The following is a 19,068-nucleotide window of genomic DNA, read 5'->3' as shown; positions in this document are numbered from 1 at the left end:
AGTTCGACACAATCCAACCACAAGGGGCAGCAGGCAGCCACAGTCCCAGTGTCTGGTGCTCAGCACTCCCCTCGTCTGAGTGATCCTCTACACTGGTCTGTGCATGTGTGACCCAGTTTTGTAGTCTGATTGTTGTGCCTGCCTTCACTGCGCATGCGTCATGTTGGAGCGTCAGCAGCCATTAACAGATTCTCACCTCGTTTCTGCTTAAAACTGACTTTAGAATGATTTAAGAGGTTTTACTTTATAATCACATTATTCCCTTTGATCAGTAGAGAGTCAGACTCAGACCTGCTGCTGTCATGCTCTGATCGCTCCCCCGTCTTATATTTTGAAATAATGGTGAATTTATGTGGAAATGATTGTTGTGTGCTCTCAAATATGCTCTCAAATAGTTATGTTTGGGTTACTGTTGTTTGTGGATTTTGTGTTGTGTTCTGGTCCCTTTAATTTTTTTTTTTCTTCAAAGTAAGTCATGTGATCCACACAGGTGTATAAAATTGAAACGGCCACCTCTTTGTGGGTTCTTGGTCGCAAAGAGAAGTCTGTCACCACATGAGTTGTTTTTTCTATCTTGTTTTTCCTCATCGCTCTGGGTGCACACAACGCAGACCTGCTGCGTTTTGTGACTTTAACAGGTTCTGGGCCCAGAGTCAGAACCAGTCACAAATCACTCCTGCCACCTTTCTCCACCCACTCCACCCTGCCTGCACTCTCTTCTTCACCTCTCTACCACACTCTCCATTACTTTGAACAGTTGACCCCAAATATTTAAACTCATCTACTTTCACCACTTCTACTCCTTGTAACTGCACTATTCCACTGGGCTCCCTCTCATTCACACACATGTACTCAGTCTTGCTTCTACTGACTTTCATTCCCCTTCTCTCCAAAGCATATCTCCACTTCTCCAGACTAGACACAACTTTTCCAGTTGTCCAAAAATTGCTTCCTCTCCAACTAGTGCTTCTCTCACCTGCTCGCTAAATTTCACACAACAGTCTTCCTCCTTCAGCTTCCACCATCTGATCCTTTGTTGAGCTCTCACTCTCTTCTTCTTCTTTACCTCTAAAGTCATCCTAAAAACAACCATTCTATGCTGTCTAGCGACACTCTCTCCTGCTACCACCTTACAGTCTGTGGTTTCTTTTAGCTTGCATCTCCTATAAAGAATGTAGTCCACCTGTGTGCACCTTCCTCCACTCTTATATGTTACCCTGTGCTCCTCCCTTTTCTTAAAGTAGATATTCACCACAGCCATTTCCATCCTTTTTGCAAAATCAACTACCATCTGTCCTTCCCCATTCCTGTCCTTGATACCATATCTACCCATTACATCCTCATCACCTCTGTTCCCTTCACCAACATGCCCATTGAAGTCTGCTCCTATCACCACTCTTTCATGCTTTGGCACACTTTCCACCACCTCATCTAACACACTCCAGAAATCTTCTTTCTCCTTCATCTTACAACCTACCTGTGGGGCATATGCACTGATGATATTCATCATCACCCCTTCAATTTCCAACTTCACACTCATCACCCTGTCAGACACTCGCTTAACCTCCAACACACTTTTAACATACTCTTCCTTTAAAATGACCCCAACACCATTTCTCTTCCTGTCCTCACCATGGTACAACAACTTGTACCCACCGCCAATGCTCCTGGTCTTACTTCCCTTCCACTTGGTCTCTTGCACACACAATATGTCTACCTTTCTCCTCTCCATCATATCAGCCAGCTCTCTCCCTTTACTAGTCATACTACCAACATTCAAAGTCCCCACTCTCATTTCCACCCTTCTAGTTTTCTTCTTCTCCTGCTATTCGTGGCAACGTTTTCCTCCTCTTCTTCATCGTCTTCGCCCAGCAGTAGCCCAATTTCCACCGGCACCCTGTTGGGCAATAGCACCGGTGGCGGACGTTGTTAACCCGGGCCGCGACCGATCCGGTATGGGAATTCGATTCCGAGTCCGCATAGTTGGGTTGGCTTGTTTTACGCCGGATGCCCTTCCTGACGCAACCCTCCTCATTTATCCGGGCTTGGGACCGGCACTCAGAATGTACTGGCTGCACACCCAATGTGGCTGAGTTACAATATAAACATGACAAATAATTAATTTTTTAGATTGTTCCAAATATGTTCTCCACCTCATTAAGCGCATGTGAGAGAGAGAGACAGAGTCAGTCAGTCAGTCAGTCAGTCAGTGACTGTCTGTCTGTCAGTCAGTGACTGTCTGTCTGTCAGTCAGTGACTGTCTGTCTGTCAGTCAGTGACTGTCTGTCTGTCAGTCAGTGACTGTCTGTCTGTCAGTCAGTGACTGTCTGTCTGTCAGTCAGTGACTGTCTGTCTGTCAGTCAGTGACTGTCAGTCAGTCTGGCCAATCGGTACAAGTCCTTTTCTCCTTCCTTACTATTCAACTTCTTGTACAGCTCGCAATATGCTTTTGCCACTTCTCTTCTCGCCTTACGCCGCATCTCCTTGTACTCCTGTCTACTTTCTTCATCTCTCCGACTATCCCAAAACTTTTTCGCCAACCTCTTTGTCCTTATGCTTTCCTGGACCACTTCATTCCACCACCAAGTCTCCTTGTCTTCCTTCCACTGTCCAGATGTCATACCCAGTACTGCCTTAGCTGTCTCCCTCACCACATCTGCAGTACTTTTCCAGTTGTCCAAAATTGCTTCCTCTCCAACTAGTGCTTCTCTCACCTGCTCGCTAAATTTCACACAACAGTCTTCCTCCTTCAGCTTCCACCATCTGATCCTTTGTTGAGCTCTCACTCTCTTCTTCTTCTTTACCTCTAAAGTCATCCTAAAAACAACCATTCTATGCTGTCTAGCGACACTCTCTCCTGCTACCACCTTACAGTCTGTGGTTTCTTTTAGCTTGCATCTCCTATAAAGAATGTAGTCCACCTGTGTGCACCTTCCTCCACTCTTATATGTTACCCTGTGCTCCTCCCTTTTCTTAAAGTAGATATTCACCACAGCCATTTCCATCCTTTTTGCAAAATCAACTACCATCTGTCCTTCCCCATTCCTGTCCTTGATACCATATCTACCCATTACATCCTCATCACCTCTGTTCCCTTCACCAACATGCCCATTGAAGTCTGCTCCTATCACCACTCTTTCATGCTTTGGCACACTTTCCACCACCTCATCTAACACACTCCAGAAATCTTCTTTCTCCTTCATCTTACAACCTACCTGTGGGGCATATGCACTGATGATATTCATCATCACCCCTTCAATTTCCAACTTCACACTCATCACCCTGTCAGACACTCGCTTAACCTCCAACACACTTTTAACATAGTCTTCCTTTAAAATGACCCCAACACCATTTCTCTTCCTGTCCTCACCATGGTACAACAACTTGTACCCACCGCCAATGCTCCTGGTCTTACTTCCCTTCCACTTGGTCTCTTGCACACACAATATGTCTACCTTTCTCCTCTCCATCATATCAGCCAGCTCTCTCCCTTTACTAGTCATACTACCAACATTCAAAGTCCCCACTCTCATTTCCACCCTTCTAGTTTTCTTCTTCTCCTGCTGTTCGTGGCAACGTTTTCCTCCTCTTCTTCGTCGTCTTCGCCCAGCAGTAGCCCAATTTCCACCGGCACCCTGTTGGGCAATAGCACCGGTGGCGGACGTTGTTAACCCGGGCCGCGACCGATCCGGTATGGGAATTCGATTCCGAGTCCGCATAGTTGGGTTGGCTTGTTTTACGCCGGATGCCCTTCCTGACGCAACCCTCCTCATTTATCCGGGCTTGGGACCGGCACTCAGAATGTACTGGCTGCACACCCAATGTGGCTGAGTTACAATATAAACATGACAAATAATTAATTTTTTAGATTGTTCCAAATATGTTCTCCACCTCATTAAGCGCATGTGAGAGAGAGAGACAGAGTCAGTCAGTCAGTCAGTCAGTGACTGTCTGTCTGTCAGTCAGTGACTGTCTGTCTGTCAGTCAGTGACTGTCTGTCTGTCAGTCAGTGACTGTCTGTCTGTCAGTCAGTGACTGTCTGTCAGTGACTGTCTGTCAGTGACTGTCTGTCAGTGACTGTCAGTCAGTGACTGTCAGTCAGTGACTGTCTGTCAGTGACTGTCTGTCAGTGACTGTCAGTCAGTGACTGTCAGTCAGTGACTGTCAGTCAGTGACTGTCAGTCAGTGACTGTCAGTCTGTCAGTGACAGTCACTGTCAGTCTGTCAGTGACAGTCACTGTCTGTCAGTCACTGCCTGTCACTGTCTGTCAGTCACTGTCTGTCAGTCACTGTCTGTCAGTCACTGTCTGTCAGTCACTGTCTGTCACTGCCTGTCACTGTCTGTCAGTCACTGTCTGTCAGTCACTGTCTGTCAGTCACTGTCTGTCAGTGACAGTCAGTGACAGACAGTGACAGTCAGTGACAGTCAGTGACAGTCAGTGACAGTCAGTGACTGTCTGTCAGTGACAGTCAGTGACAGTCAGTGACTGTCTATCAGTGACAGTCTGTCAGTGACAGTCTGTCAGTGACAGTCAGTGACAGTCAGTGACTGTCAGTCAGTGACAGTCAGTGACTGTCAGTGACAGTCAGTGACAGTCAGTGACTGTCAGTGACTGTCAGTGACAGTCAGTGACAGTCAGTGACTGTCAGTGACTGTCAGTGACAGTCAGTGACAGTCAGTCTGTCAGTCAGTGACTGTCAGTGACAGTCAGTCTGTCAGTCAGTGACTGTCAGTGACAGTCAGTCTGTCAGTCAGTGACTGTCAGTGACAGTCAGTCTGTCAGTCAGTGACTGTCAGTGACAGTCAGTCTGTCAGTCAGTGACTGTCAGTCAGTGACTGTCAGTGACAGTCAGTCTGTCAGTCAGTGACTGTCAGTCTGTGACTGTCAGTGACAGTCAGTCTGTCAGTCAGTGACTGTCAGTCTGTGACTGTCAGTGACTGTCAGTCTGTGACAGTCACTGTCAGTCACTGACAGTCACTGTCAGTCAGTGACAGTCACTGTCAGTCACTGTCAGTCACTGACAGTCACTGTCAGTCAGTGACAGTCACTGTCAGTCACTGTCAGTCAGTGACAGACTGTCAGTGACTGTCAGTGACTGTCAGTGACTGACAGTGACTGACAGTGACTGACAGTCTGTCACTGACTGACAGTCTGTCACTGACTGACAGTCTGTCACTGACTGACAGTCTGTCAGTCAGTGACTGACTGACTGTCAGTGACTGTCAGTCAGTGACTGACAGACTGTCAGTCACTGTCAGTCCCTCCCTCCCTCCCTCCGTGGTTACAGGCATTTTCAACAGCCAACTCCGAAAGAAAATGTTTAATGTGCTATGAAATAAGCGTGGGACAGCCAGTGGAACAAAGCACGGCATCCAGCTGCGAACACAGCAGGTGGGATCACCACGACGAAAGTGTGTGCAAGTGCGTGGATCAAGGTCGTACAGGTGTCAGGGCGCCTTAAGACCTAGACACCGGGACCAAGTCCAGGGGTGGAGACGCTGCCTTGGTCAGGGGTGGAGGAGGGAGCAAACCTGAAGAAGCATGTTTGATCTGTTTCACGGGATTTGTAGTTTTGCTTTCAGTCATTTAAAAAGACTTCAAGGGTGCTCTAAAATACATCCAAAGCTACCAGATGGAAAGTCTACTTTGAAAAAGCAAAAACTGGATTTTGAAAACATTCAGAAATTTACTGACTGAATTTTTTTGTTGTTGTTTTGTAGACCAGCTGGCATCTCTGCTGAAGCTGCTTGAGCAGCACAGTTCACCAGAGATCGTCTGGAGGTGGAAGGTTCACTGCAGAACCCACAAAAAACTCAAGGAACAGTCCAGGTAAGGTTCTCAAGACCTGCATGGGCCCACGGGCCACCACCGGTACCCAGGCACCCTTTAAATTACGAATGGGACACGTGTCTGTGTATGTGTGCGTGCAGGTTCAGGATTGATGCTGCCAACCTGCTGGACGTCCTGTCGGCCTATCAGAAGCGTATGATCGTGGAGTTCCTGCCATATCATCAGTGCGACATGATGGAGTGTCAGTCACCTGACCTGGACTGTCTGACTAAGCTCCAGGCGGGGAACACGCAGTACCGGCACACCGTCTTCCTCACAGGTGATCCCACTGATCCGCCGCTTCTCTGTCCCGCTTTCAGGATAAATAATAATAAATACAATTACACTCAAAACACGACACCAAAAATCTATAATGTCTAAAGCTGCAACTCAATTTTTTACTTAATCAATTCATCAGCTGATTATTTTGTCAGTTTAAAAACAAAAAAACAGGAGTAAAGAAGCGAGTGAAATAAACCATGAAATATTCAGTTTTACGAAGCCCGAAATCAAAACACAACTCACAACGTTTGATCAGTTGTCAAATAGTTGGTGATTAATTTGATATTTGAATAATTATTGCAGCTCCAATAATGACATAACGTGCACAATGTGAACTTAAAATATCGACATAAATAAAGTTTATAATATCCACAAATTAGAAACAACAGAAGCTCCGCCTGCAGGTAATTCCCACGTTAAAGGTTTGACATCCTGAACCCGGGAATGCAGAGCACCAGACGGAACACCAGGACCAACAGGTTCCACCAGGAGACCCGTTAGTGTTTCATCTAAAGTTATTATTTTAATTTTTATTTTTCCAGGCGATGGTCCTGAGGTCATGGGTCGGAACCTTGGTTGGATCCTGTCTATATTAAAGTTATTGTTACAGTATTTATTATTTCAACAGCTTCAGTAAATACAATTTTGGAGGAAAAATCTTTGAAGTATAGCTGGATCATAAAACATAAAACATTGTCTTTATTAGTGAGGGCTAAAGTGATTTCACATGTCTTTACTGTGTATGGAACCCGATAGTTTTATTGGAGCATTCACATAAAAGCTTTGTTTTGTGCAGTACATTTTCAAAATGTCACCCATTGTCTCCGCCTCATTGAGACGTAGAGTTGTTTGAACAAAGGAACGCTATTTATTTAAATTACAGTTTTGTACTGTAAATTTGAATCGATACTTTACTGCCCCCAGTGGTTGTTTGAAATTTTGGTTGTTGCTGTGGTAACTAGTTTCTGATATTAACCAGATCTGTCTTAACACCCTTATAAATAACTTGCCTAAAATCAGTCTTTTGTTTGTTTGTTTGTATGTTAGAGCATCGCTTGGACTCGTTCCAGGTCTACTCCAGTAAGGGCATCATCGTCACCCACGTTCAAGAGATTCTACACTCCTTCAGCAGCCTGGTTGGTTTCCACGACATCAAGGACCGACCGCCCATACCAGATGACCTCCTGGCTCTGAAAGGTCAGTTTTAAAGGACCACACTGACCATTTTTAATTTCTGATTTCAGTCTTTACCGTTGGCGTGGACAAACACATACCAAGAAATTATTTCAAGCAGGTGATAAGTGCAAAACGAGAAAACAGAGGGGTGTTGATAAATGTCATCAGTGCATATGCCCAACATGTGCTTTGCAGTGATGAGAATTCCCGGGAAATACTAATATTTCCTGGCCTGTGTTGGGTTTAGTCTGTGGTCCAATTTCATGATGGTTGTATTTGTACGATCATTAAGAAATGTCTCTGAGATGCCACAATGGATATTAAGTCTCAGGTTTTCACGTCCTGATCCAAGACTGAAGGATAAATGTAACGTGCCACCGCTTGTCCACACAGCACCCATTGAGAGACACTGTTACAGATTTTCCTGTGAACTCTGCATCATGTTAAAACTACAGTGAGGCAAATAAGTATTTGATCCACTGTTGATTTCGCAAGTTTCTCACCTACAAAGAATGTAGAGGTCTGATAGGTACACTTCAACTGTGAGAGACAGAATCTAAAAAAAAAAAAAAATCAGAATATCACATTCAGTGATGAAAGTTTTAAGAAATTACCAGAAATTCGGGTTTTTACTCACGTGGTGAATGTTTCCAGGTTATTTTTGGCAACATGCGCCAGAATCCATTCATTCAGTTCATTTCAAGGCCCGGTCACACGGCACTTAACGAAGGGCAACGAAGCCCAAACGAAACAAGAAATCTGGACTTTCGTTGACTTTTGTTGCAATCATTTAACCTTCGTGCAGCTTCGTTCCTGCAGTTGCCGCAGGATTTCGTCAGGATTTTTAAACTGTCGAAAAAATTTAAACGAATGCCGCCAAAAACTTCAATTCATCCGTATTTCGTCTTGCTGTCGTTCTTGACGGTTTTTAATCGTTTGCTTAGTTTTTGTAATGTTAGCATTTAGTTTGACTTCTTTCGAGCAGCTTAATGTTTTCACACAGTGCAGAAGCCAGTTGGTGAGCGCTGCTGCCGTTGCATTCACGTACTGTCGGAAATTACAGGGTGACTCAGCCTGTTTGCTTGGATTTTTTTTTTTTTTTTTTTTTATCTGGGTGGGGGGGGTTAGCTTCACTGGGCTCAGGCACCTTATATAGGCCAAAATGAATCTTTTGTGTGGAGACGATGAATTATTTTACCAAAAATAAAATGAAAACCACACTCCTGCCACAAGCAACTGCTGAATTTGAATAAAGTCCTGTAACTTCTGATGGGACATGAACAGCAGCAGCGGCAGCAACAGCTCCTGCATTCGCTTATTTTTATTAAATATAACAATATGAGTGTAGGAATGACAATCCAGCCCTTATGTACATGTGGCAACAGGTAGATGATTCAGATGATGATATAAAGAGCTGTTCTGGAAGGCAGAATTCACGATGTGGATCAGTTGCAGCTGGTAGAAATAACCGCATATGGGGAGTCAATACGCGTGTTCACACGGACTGATCACTTTACTGCTCTGATATATTCAATCATCTTTACACTTATATTTATTCCCCCTTTTGACAGTTTTCTGTTATAAATCAATATATACAGTAGTGTTCAGAATAATAGTAGTGTTATGTGACTAAAAAGATTAATCCAGGTTTTGAGTATATTTCTTATTGTTACATGGGAAACAAGGTACCAGTAGATTCAGTAGATTCTCACAAATCCAACAAGACCAAGCATTCATGATATGCACACTCTTAAGGCTATGAAATTGGGCTATTAGTAAAAAAAAAAAAAAAGTAGAAAAGGGAGTGTTCACAATAATAGTAGTGTGGCATTCAGTCAGTGAGTTCATCAATTTTGTGGAACAAACAGGTGTGAATCAGGTGTCCCCTATTTAAGGATGAAGCCAGCACCTGTTGAACATGCTTTTCTCTTTGAAAGCCTGAGGAAAATGGGACGTTCAAGACATTGTTCAGAAGAACAGCGTAGTTTGATTAAAAAGTTGATTGGAGAGGGGAAAACTTATACGCAGGTGCAAAAAATTATAGGCTGTTCATCTACAATGATCTCCAATTCTTTAAAATAGACACAAAAAAAACAGACGCGTGGAAGAAAATGGAAAACAACCATCAAAATGGATAGAAGAATAACCAGAATGGCAAAGGCTCATGCATTGATCAGCTCCAGGATGATCAAAGACAGTCTGGAGTTACCTGTAAGTGCTGTGACAGTTAGAAGACACCTGTGTGAAGCTAATTTATTTGCAAGAATCCCCCGCAAAGTCCCTCTGTTAAATAAAAGACGTGCAGAAGAGGTTACAATTTGCCAAAGAACACATCAACTGGCCTAAAGGGAAATGGAGGAATATTTTGTGGACTGATGAGAGTAAAATTGTTCTTTTGGGGTCCAAGGGCCGCAGACAGTTTGTGAGACGACCCCCAAACTCTGAATTCAAGCCACAGTTCACAGTGAAGACAGTGAAGCATGGTGGTGCAAGCATCATGATATGGGCATGTTTCTCCTACTATGGTGTTGGGCCTATATATCGCATACCAGGTATCATGGATCAGTTTGGATATGTCAAAATACTTGAAGAGGTCATGTTGCCTTATGCTGAAGAGGACATGCCCTTGAAATGGGTGTTTCAACAAGACAATGACCCCAAGCACACTAGTAAACCAGCAAAATCTTGGTTCCAAACCAACAAAATTAATACCTCGCAGATGTGAAGAAATCATGAAAAACTGTGGTTATACAACTAAATACTAGTTTAGTGATTCACGGGATTGCTAAAAAAGCAGTTTGAACATAGTAGTTTTGAGTTTGTAGCGTCAACAGCAGATGCTACTATTATTGTGCACACCCCCTTTTCTACCTTTTTTTTTACTAATAGCTTAATAGAATGCTTGGTCTTGTTGGATTTGTGAGAATCTACTGAATCTACGGGTACCTTGTTTCCCCTGTAACAATAAGAAATATACTCAAAACCTGGATTAATCTTTTTAGTCACATAGCACTACTATTATTCTGAACACTACTGTATGGCTTAGTAACCACGGCACCCGAGTTTTTTCTTTTCTTTTTTCTTTTCTTTTTTTTTATTGTAGCAAGACAGTGGGCAGCATATCATCAGTCTGAACCAGACTGTGAGGATTCTGATGATGGAGGAGATGATCCCTCTTTTGTTCTGGATGAACAACCAGAGCAGGTGGATCCACCGATGTCCGTACAGATCTCCACAGTGGGTCAGATTGTGTGCTTCAGCTTCTCCAGGACCCAGCGCCGAGTCCTGGAACATAGAGAAGGAAGCAGACACACACTGCTGGAGATCAACTTTAGCTTTGTTTTCATTTTGTTCCTCTTTTGTTCCTTTTGCGCTCTTCATTTGCAGGTTATTCGGTGGTGGGGAAAATCAAAAACTCATTCGTCCACCTTTTCATGACATTCTGTGATTTTACTTTTTTCCCTTAGTTAGGAATCATCGTATGCCGTGTGACCGGGCCATCAGTTCCATGCCCAAACAGTTGGTGGTGGTATTATACTGTGTTGTTTTGCAAGCCGCCAATAAGTTTTGAAGGAGGGGGGTTATTTTGTTTTGGTTTTGAAAGTATATTAAATCATGTTTTTGGGGACTGCCTGGTGGTTCTCTTCTCGGTTTACTTTGTTGTGGACATTAAAAGTTATGAGCTGCGTTTTTCCTCCAGTAATAATACATTAAGTGGAGCTAACAGGTGAAGCTCCCAACTGCTAAAAATGCTAGCACCTTTAGCATTCGGATGAGAGTTTAAGTCTCAGTCTACGAGTCAAAACCACAAGATTGAGTTTGAGCAACGGCCAAAAATTGTATGAGGTGATATAGTGAAAATAATGTGACATTAGTGCTCTGCTGAGGTTTATCAGCTAAATTAGCTTTTTAGGTTTTTATTAATGGCACCTGTTTGAACTCGTTACCTGTATAAAAGACACCTGTCCGAGAATTCCGGTTGGAACACTGCAACGCTGGCAGCACAGTAGAGAGGCTCCTGAGCGAACCCGAGAAATCTTATAAAAAGGCCCATTCTTAGGAGAAAAATCAGATACATAAAGTATTAAAAGGGGGACCGGACATCACCATACACTATTTTTTTCACGAAGAAGGGAAAGAAAAGCACGTTTTGGGTTCCGTGGACAAGGCTAGCTAACACCTGCTCAGCAAATCCCACGATGGCAGACTCCGAGATCCTACATGAGCTAAAACAGTTTCGACAAGAAAGCAGGGGCCAATTTGAAGAGTTGAAACGTGACATTTCCTCAGTCAATAACAAACTAGAGGCGACGGAAAACCGAATAGAAAAGGTCGAAGAACGAATTCAAACAACCGAGGACGTAGCTACTGGCTTGCTAAAGCTATGCTTGAAGTTAGAAGAACAGCTAATCGACATGCAGGCCCGTGGCGGGCAAGAAAACGTGAGGATCTATGGGGTCAGTGAAAATGCAGAGAAAGAGGCATCAGAAATGAGAATTTTTGTGGAAAAACTGCTTCGTGAAGGTCTTCAGCTGCCAAATGACGTGGAGTTACACATCGAAAGAGCACATCGCTCCCTGGGACCAATGCCACCTCCAAGCGCTCCACCCCGCTCCATTATTGTGAAGTTTTTAAGTTTCCGAACGAAGGAAATGGTGCTGCGTAAATCCTGGCAAATGAAAGGTTTCAAGTTGGAAAGATAAACAAGTAACCTTGGACCAGGACTTTCCACCTGCCATTATTGGAAAGCGGAGAGAATACGCTGAAATCCGGAAAGTGTTAAAAGAGAAAGACGTGCGGTTTCAAACACTCTTCCCCGCCAGGCTGCGTGTGAGACACGGCGATGGAGTTATGATTTATGACACTGCAGCAGAGGCGGCAGAGGATATGGTGAAACGGGGATTCGCAGTCAAGCTCATACAGACACCAACATCGCTTGTGGAATGCATTCAACAGATGACCTGGACCCGGGTGGACCGACGCGTGAGGAAGAATGTACCCGATTCAGAGCGGGGCCCCAGCTACAAGGAGAAGCTACGCGCATTTCGGAGAACATCCCCGAGCCCAAGCACAGAGTAAAGGTTTAAAACGGCAAGGTCTTTTGAATGAAAATGTCCCTTTGATTGAAATATAAGTTTGAATTGACTGGGTGAGTAAAATATTGTTATATTGAAGGTTCTACTATGGGAGCTTACATAACACTGTCATAGCCATAAGGATCCCCTGCATTGTTAACAGGAGCAGTGTCATTGCCTTAGCGCGCCCCCTGGGACACAAGAGGGTCTATTGCACAGACCCCAACATAGGGAATCATGTTCATTTCTGTTCTTTTTGTTGTGTTGTTTTACACTCTGTTGTTCTTTGCAGGGAAGGGAAGAGTGCCATGTTTAATGACTTTAATTGCTAAGACACTCAGATGTCAGCCCGGTCTGTAAAATTTGTTTCACTAAATATAAATGGGATTCACAATCCAATTAAGAGATCAAAAATATTATCACAGTTGAAAAGGGAGAAAGTCCAGATAGCATTTCTTCAGGAGACTCACCTGGATGATTGTGAGCATGCCAAACTGAACAAAATGGGATACTCTAAAGTATATTTTTCTTCTCACAGCTCTGGGAAACGTAGAGGAGTAGTAATTTTGTTGTCCAACGCGGTGAATTTTGAACACATTTCTGAATGTAAGGATAAAGAAGGAAGATACCTTTTGGTCATAGGTAAACAGGAGGGAACATTAGTGAGTCTGTTAAATGTATACATGCCACCTGGCAGTGACTGGTCAATATATAAACGTATTTGAAACACTTATAACTAAATGTCAAGGTATTCCAATATGCGGAGGTGATTTCAACATTCGATTACAACCAAAGACTGACAGCTCAAATGGCAGACCAGATGCTAAAAATATTTATAGAAAGGTTAATAATTTTATGAAAGAAGTGGGAATAATTGACGTTTGGAGGGAAAATAACCATAGAGTGCATGACTGTACTCATTATTCCTCAGCCCACAATGTCTATTCACGAATATTTTTTTTTTTTATGTTCATGCATGATATGCATAGAGTATTAACTTGTGAGATTGGAACTTGTGCCATATCAGATCATGAACCAGTGTATTTAACAGTCAACATTAGCAACAGGATTAGATCCACCCTATGGAAGTTAAATTTCAATATCTTGAAAGATACTGACATTCAAAACACTCTGAAAATGGAAATTCAGTCTTATCTTGAACACAATGACACTGATGAGGTTTCCCCTGCAATACTATGGGATGCTTTGAAAGCCGTAATTCGAGGAAAGATAATAGCAATCTCTGCTACTCTAAAGAAACGTAAAATTCAGAAAATACAGGAATTACAAACCAAACTTAAACAACTTTTGAAAGAGCACTCCACGTCACTAAATAATTTGGTCAAATTAAAAATAAAAGAAGTGAAAAATGAGACAGATGCTATAAACACACAGGAGATTCAAAAAACCTCCTTTTTACAAAACGATATTACGACGTAGGCAGGAGAGCACTCAAGCTTTTATCTTACAGATTAAGAAAACAAGAGGCAGAACGGACAATACATAAAATAAAACACCCAGTAACAAATGCTGTGGAGACTAGCCCTGAAAAAATACAAGAATGCTTTGAAGAATATTACCGGAAATTGTATTCTCAACCACAGTTGGGGAGCAGTGAAGACATTGACGCATTTTTATTATCCCTAAACTTACCTAAAGTTTCAGAGGACCAAAATAAGAGATTGACATCAAAAATAACAAAGGAGGAAGTTTCAGCATCAATAAAGAGATTGAAAAATGGCCAAAGCCCAGGGGCCGATGGATTTAATTCAGAGTGGTATAAAGCTATGCAAGAACATCTAGTCTTAACATTGGTGAAAATGTTTAATTGGATTATTGACAAGAAAAGTATACCACCTTCATGGAAAGAAGCCATCATTTCCATAATCCCAAAAGAAAATAAAGACAAAATGCAATGTGGAAACTATCGCCCTGTAAGTGTGCTCAACATAGATTACAAAATTTTTACCTCTATTTTATGCAAAAGATTAGACAATTCTACCAGACCTTATCAACAAAGACCAGACGGGTTTCATTAGACAGAGACAGACTCAGGACAATATTCGAAAAACATTATTAATTATGAAACATGTCAAAAAATGTAATTTGGAAGCACTTATAAGTTTAGATGCTGAAAAAGCATTTGATTTGGTACGATGGGAATTCCTATATAAAATAATGGCTAAATTTGGCTTCCATCATAATATTATTGACACTTTTGCGGCGTTATACAACAAACCAATTGGCAGGATTAAACATTAACGGGGATTTGACCAAAACTTTTACCTTGGAGGGAGGCACTCGTCAAGGGTGTGGAGCCTCCGCACTTTTATTTGCTCTATTCATCGAACCTTTGAGCCAAGTTATAAGACAGACTACAGAAATCAAAGGCGTAAACCTTGACTCAGGTGAACAAAAACTAGCCCTTTTTGCGGACGACATACTGATATTTTTGACTGAGCCCTCGCAATCTCTACCCAAACTAATGCAGGTGCTGGATAAATATGGCTCTCTCTCTGGATATAAAATCAACAGAAATAAAACTCAAGTGTTTAAACTATAAGCCACCAATAAGTATAAAAAACACATATAAATGGAAATGGGACTCAAATAACATCAAATATTTGGGAGTGGTTTTAACAGAAGATTTTGAAAAACTTTTTGGTGCAAATTATGGTCCATTAATCTCAAAAATTTAAATAAATTTACAGAGGTGGAGTACAATCCCCTTTTTGGGCATACACTCTCGTGTGGAATCAATCAGATTGAACATCCTTCCAAGATTACTGTATTTATTTCATTGTTGACCAGTTTGGATATCACAGAAATATTTTGATGAATGGGATAGAATGTTGGGTAAATATATTTGGCACAACAAAAAAGCTAGAGTTAAATACAAAACACTGCAGTTGATGAAGGAGAAGGGTGGACTCGGGCTACCTTGCCTTCAGGAATATTACTATGCGGCCCAACTTAAACCCCTGATATGTTTAGGTTCCCCAGCCTACTCAGCCAGCTGGAAGGAAGTTGAAAGGGTAGAAACAGAAAAAATACCAATTATGGCAGTATTGTCAGATAAAAAATTAAGAAACAAATTTAACACCATGAAGGATTTTATGTACGAATCTATGTTGAAATGTTGGGATGGGGTACTAAAAATTTGTAAATTGGAGAAAATCTCTTTGATATTAAGATGGATAGCGTATGATTCTGACTTTTTGTCAAATACTCAAGATAATAGGTTTAAAACTTGGATCTCAAAGGGTCTGACTTCGTACTACTCTTTCATCCACAAGGGGGTGTTCATGAGCTTTGAAAAGCTGAAGGGAAAAAAATGGGCTTCATCAAGATGACTTCTATAGATATTTACAAATCCGACATCATTTCGATCAAAACAAAGTCCTATGGGAAAACAGTGAATTAGGATTTATACACACCTTTTTAACTCTAATAAAATCAATTTCTATGAACAATATATCTAATTTGTATAAAGCAATTCAGTTAAGTAAAGAAGGTTAACACAGAGTACATTAAGAAAAAATGGGAAATTGAGGGCAATCTGAATATTTCAATTGAAAGTTGGGAAAAGACTTGTCATCTTCAGTGCAAGACCACAGGATCTAATACATGGCGAGAGTTTGGATGGAAGAGTATTACGAGGTTCTTTACCACACCTGTTCAAAAAAGACACAGAGGGAGAGGGGATTCATGTTGGAGGCTGTGTGGCTCCTCTGGGGCCAACCACTATCACATTTTTTGGGAATGCAGTATTCTCAAACCATACTGGTCACAGATTTGTAATCATGTAAATTATGTTTTTGGCTATAAAGTGTCATTTACATTTGAATGCTTATATTTGGGAGATGTAAATGTTCAGAATTGGAGAAGGAATGAAACAAAATTATTGGCAATCCTATTAATAGCAAGTAAAAAAGCCATCACAAGAAAATGGTTGAAGGCAGCCCCCCCTCGGTGGAAGAATGGATAGAAATAGTCCACGATATCTACGAGATGGAAAAACTATCCTCCATCATTCGGAACCAAAGAGACTCTTTCTACGAAACATGGTCAAAGTGGACAGAATATGTGAAATATACAAGATCGGACTTTATCTGAACAATATATTTTTTTTAATCAATGAATACTGATCATTTATTTTCTGACCAAATGTAACAGCACTCTTCCCCATTGTTTATAGTTTCTTTTCTGTTTTTTCCCTCTGTTTTTGTATATTTGATAATTTAAAAATAAAAATTACAAAAAAAAAGACACCTGTCCACACACTGAATCAATCACACTCCAACCTATCCAACCAAAGCCAAGACCAAAGAGCTGTCTAAGGACACCAGGGACTAAACTAGACCTGCACAAGGCTGGGATGGACTACAGGACAACAGGCAATCAGCTTGGTAGAAGACAATAACTGTTATGATTATTTATTAGAAAGTGGAAGAAACACAAGATGACTGTCAATCTCCCTTGGTCTGGGATTCCATCCAAGATCTCACTTTGTGGGGTAAGGATCAAATCAAATCAGTTTTATTTATATAGCACCAAATCACAACAAACAGTTGCCCCAAGGCGCTTTATATTGTAAGGCAAGGCCATACAATAATTACGGAAAAACCCCAACAGTCAAAACGACCCCCTGTGAGCAAGCACTTGGCGACAGTGGGAAGGAAAAACTCCCTTTTAACAGGAAGAAACCTCCAGCAGAACCAGGCTCAGGGAGGGGCAGTCTTCTGCTGGGACTGGTTGGTGCTGAGGGAGAGAACCAGGAAAAAGACATGCTGTGGAGGGGAGCAGAGATCAGTCACTAATGATTAAATGCAGAGTGGTGCATACAGAGCAAAAAGAGAAAGAAACACTCAGTGCATCATGGGAACCCCCCAGCAGTCTAAGTCTATAGCAGCATAACTAAGGGATGGTTCAGGGTCACCTGATCCAGCCCTAACTATAAGCTTTAGCAAAAAGGAAAGTTTTAAGCCTAATCTTAAAAGTAGAGAGGGTGTCTGTCTCCCTGATCTGAATTGGGAGCTGGTTCCACAGGAGAGGAGCCTGAAAGCTGAAGCTCTGCCTCCCATTCTACTCTTACAAACCCTAGGAACTACAAGTAAGCCTGCAGTCTGAGAGCGAAGCGCTCTATTGGGGTGATATGGTACTATGAGGTCCCTAAGATAAGATGGGACCTGATTATTCAAAACCTTATAAGTAAGAAGAAGAATTTTAAATTATATTCTAGAATTAACAGGAAGCCAATGAAGAGAGGCCAATATGGGTGAGATATGCTCTCTCCTTCTAGTCCCTGTTAGCACTCTAGCTGCAGCATTTTGAATTAACTGAAGGCTTTTCAGGGACCTTTTAGGACAACCTGATAATAATGAATTACAATAGTCCAGCCTAGAGGAAATAAATGCATGAATTAGTTTTTCAGCATCACTCTGAGACAAGACCTTTCTAATTTTGGACTATTGTAATTCATTATTATCAGGTTGTCCTAAAAGTTCCCTAAAAAGCCTTCAGTTAATTCAAAATGCTGCAGCTAGAGTACTGACGGGGACTAGAAGGAGAGAGCATATCTCACCCATATTGGCCTCTCTTCATTGGCTTCCTGTTAATTCTAGAATAGAATTTAAAATTCTTCTTCTTACTTATAAGGTTTTGAATAATCAGGTCCCATCTTATCTTAGGGACCTCGTAGTACCATATCACCCCAATAGAGCGCTTCGCTCTCAGACTGCAGGCTTACTTGTAGTTCCTAGGGTTTGTAAGAGCAGAATGGGAGGCAGAGCCTTCAGCTTTCAGGCTCCTCTCCTGTGGAACCAGCTCCCAATTCAGATCAGGGAGACAGACACCCTCTCTACTTTTAAGATTAGGCTTAAAACTTTCCTTTTTGCTAAAGCTTATAGTTAGGGCTGGATCAGGTGACCCTGAACCATCCCTTAGTTACGCTGCTATAGACGTAGACTGCTGGGGGGTTCCCATGATGCACTGTTTCTTTCTCTTTTTGCTCTGTATGCACCACTCTGCATTTAATCATTAGTGATCGATCTCTGCTCCCCTCCACAGCATGTCTTTTTCCTGGTTCTCTCCCTCAGCCCCAACCAGTCCCAGCAGAAGACTGCCCCTCCCTGAGCCTGGTTCTGCTGGAGGTTTCTTCCTGTTAAAAGGGAGTTTTTCCTTCCCACTGTAGCCAAGTGCTTGCTCACAGGGGGTCGTTTTGACCGTTGGGGTTTTACATAATTATTGTATGGCCTTGCCTTACAATATAAAGCGCCTTGGGGCAACTGTTTGTTGTGATTTGGCGCTATATAAAAAAAATTGATTGATTGATTAATTTTAGAGATATTGCGTAAATGCAAAAAAGCAGTCCTACATATTTGTTTAATAAGCGCATTGAATGACATATCCTGATCAAAAATGACTCCAAGATTTCTCACAGTATTACTAGAGGTCAGGGTAATGCCATCCAGACTAAGGATCTGGTTAGACACCATGTTTCTAAGATTTGTGGGGCCAAGTACAATAACTTCAGTTTTATCTGAATTTAAAAGCAGGAAATTAGAGGTCATCCATGTCTTTATGTCTGTAAGACAATCCTGCAGTTTAGCTAATTGGTGTGTGTAAGGATGTAATTGTAAGGATGATTCTGAGAAAGCTCAGAACTACACAAGAGGATCTGGTCAATGACCTGAAGAGAGCTG

At 42.0% G+C, this 19,068-nt stretch overlaps 1 protein-coding gene across 1 annotated transcript in view; it reads left to right on the top strand.

Moving 5' to 3' along the window:
* The window catches only part of tasora (transcription activation suppressor a), a 186,615-nt gene that overhangs the window by 161,341 nt on the left and 6,206 nt on the right, over positions 1-19,068 (top strand). Inside the window, exons 24-26 of the mRNA XM_034165189.1 lie at positions 5,723-5,831; positions 5,933-6,111; positions 7,161-7,310. Coding sequence (XP_034021080.1) covers positions 5,723-5,831; positions 5,933-6,111; positions 7,161-7,310 — 438 coding nt within the window. The remainder of the gene's footprint in view (positions 1-5,722; positions 5,832-5,932; positions 6,112-7,160; positions 7,311-19,068) is intronic.

Source organism: Thalassophryne amazonica, chromosome 3 (assembly GCF_902500255.1).
Source record: "Thalassophryne amazonica chromosome 3, fThaAma1.1, whole genome shotgun sequence".
In the NCBI taxonomy this organism is placed as follows: domain Eukaryota; kingdom Metazoa; phylum Chordata; class Actinopteri; order Batrachoidiformes; family Batrachoididae; genus Thalassophryne; species Thalassophryne amazonica.
The sequence above is the reverse complement of the archived record's forward strand: the minus strand, read 5'-3'. Positions and strand labels throughout refer to the sequence as shown.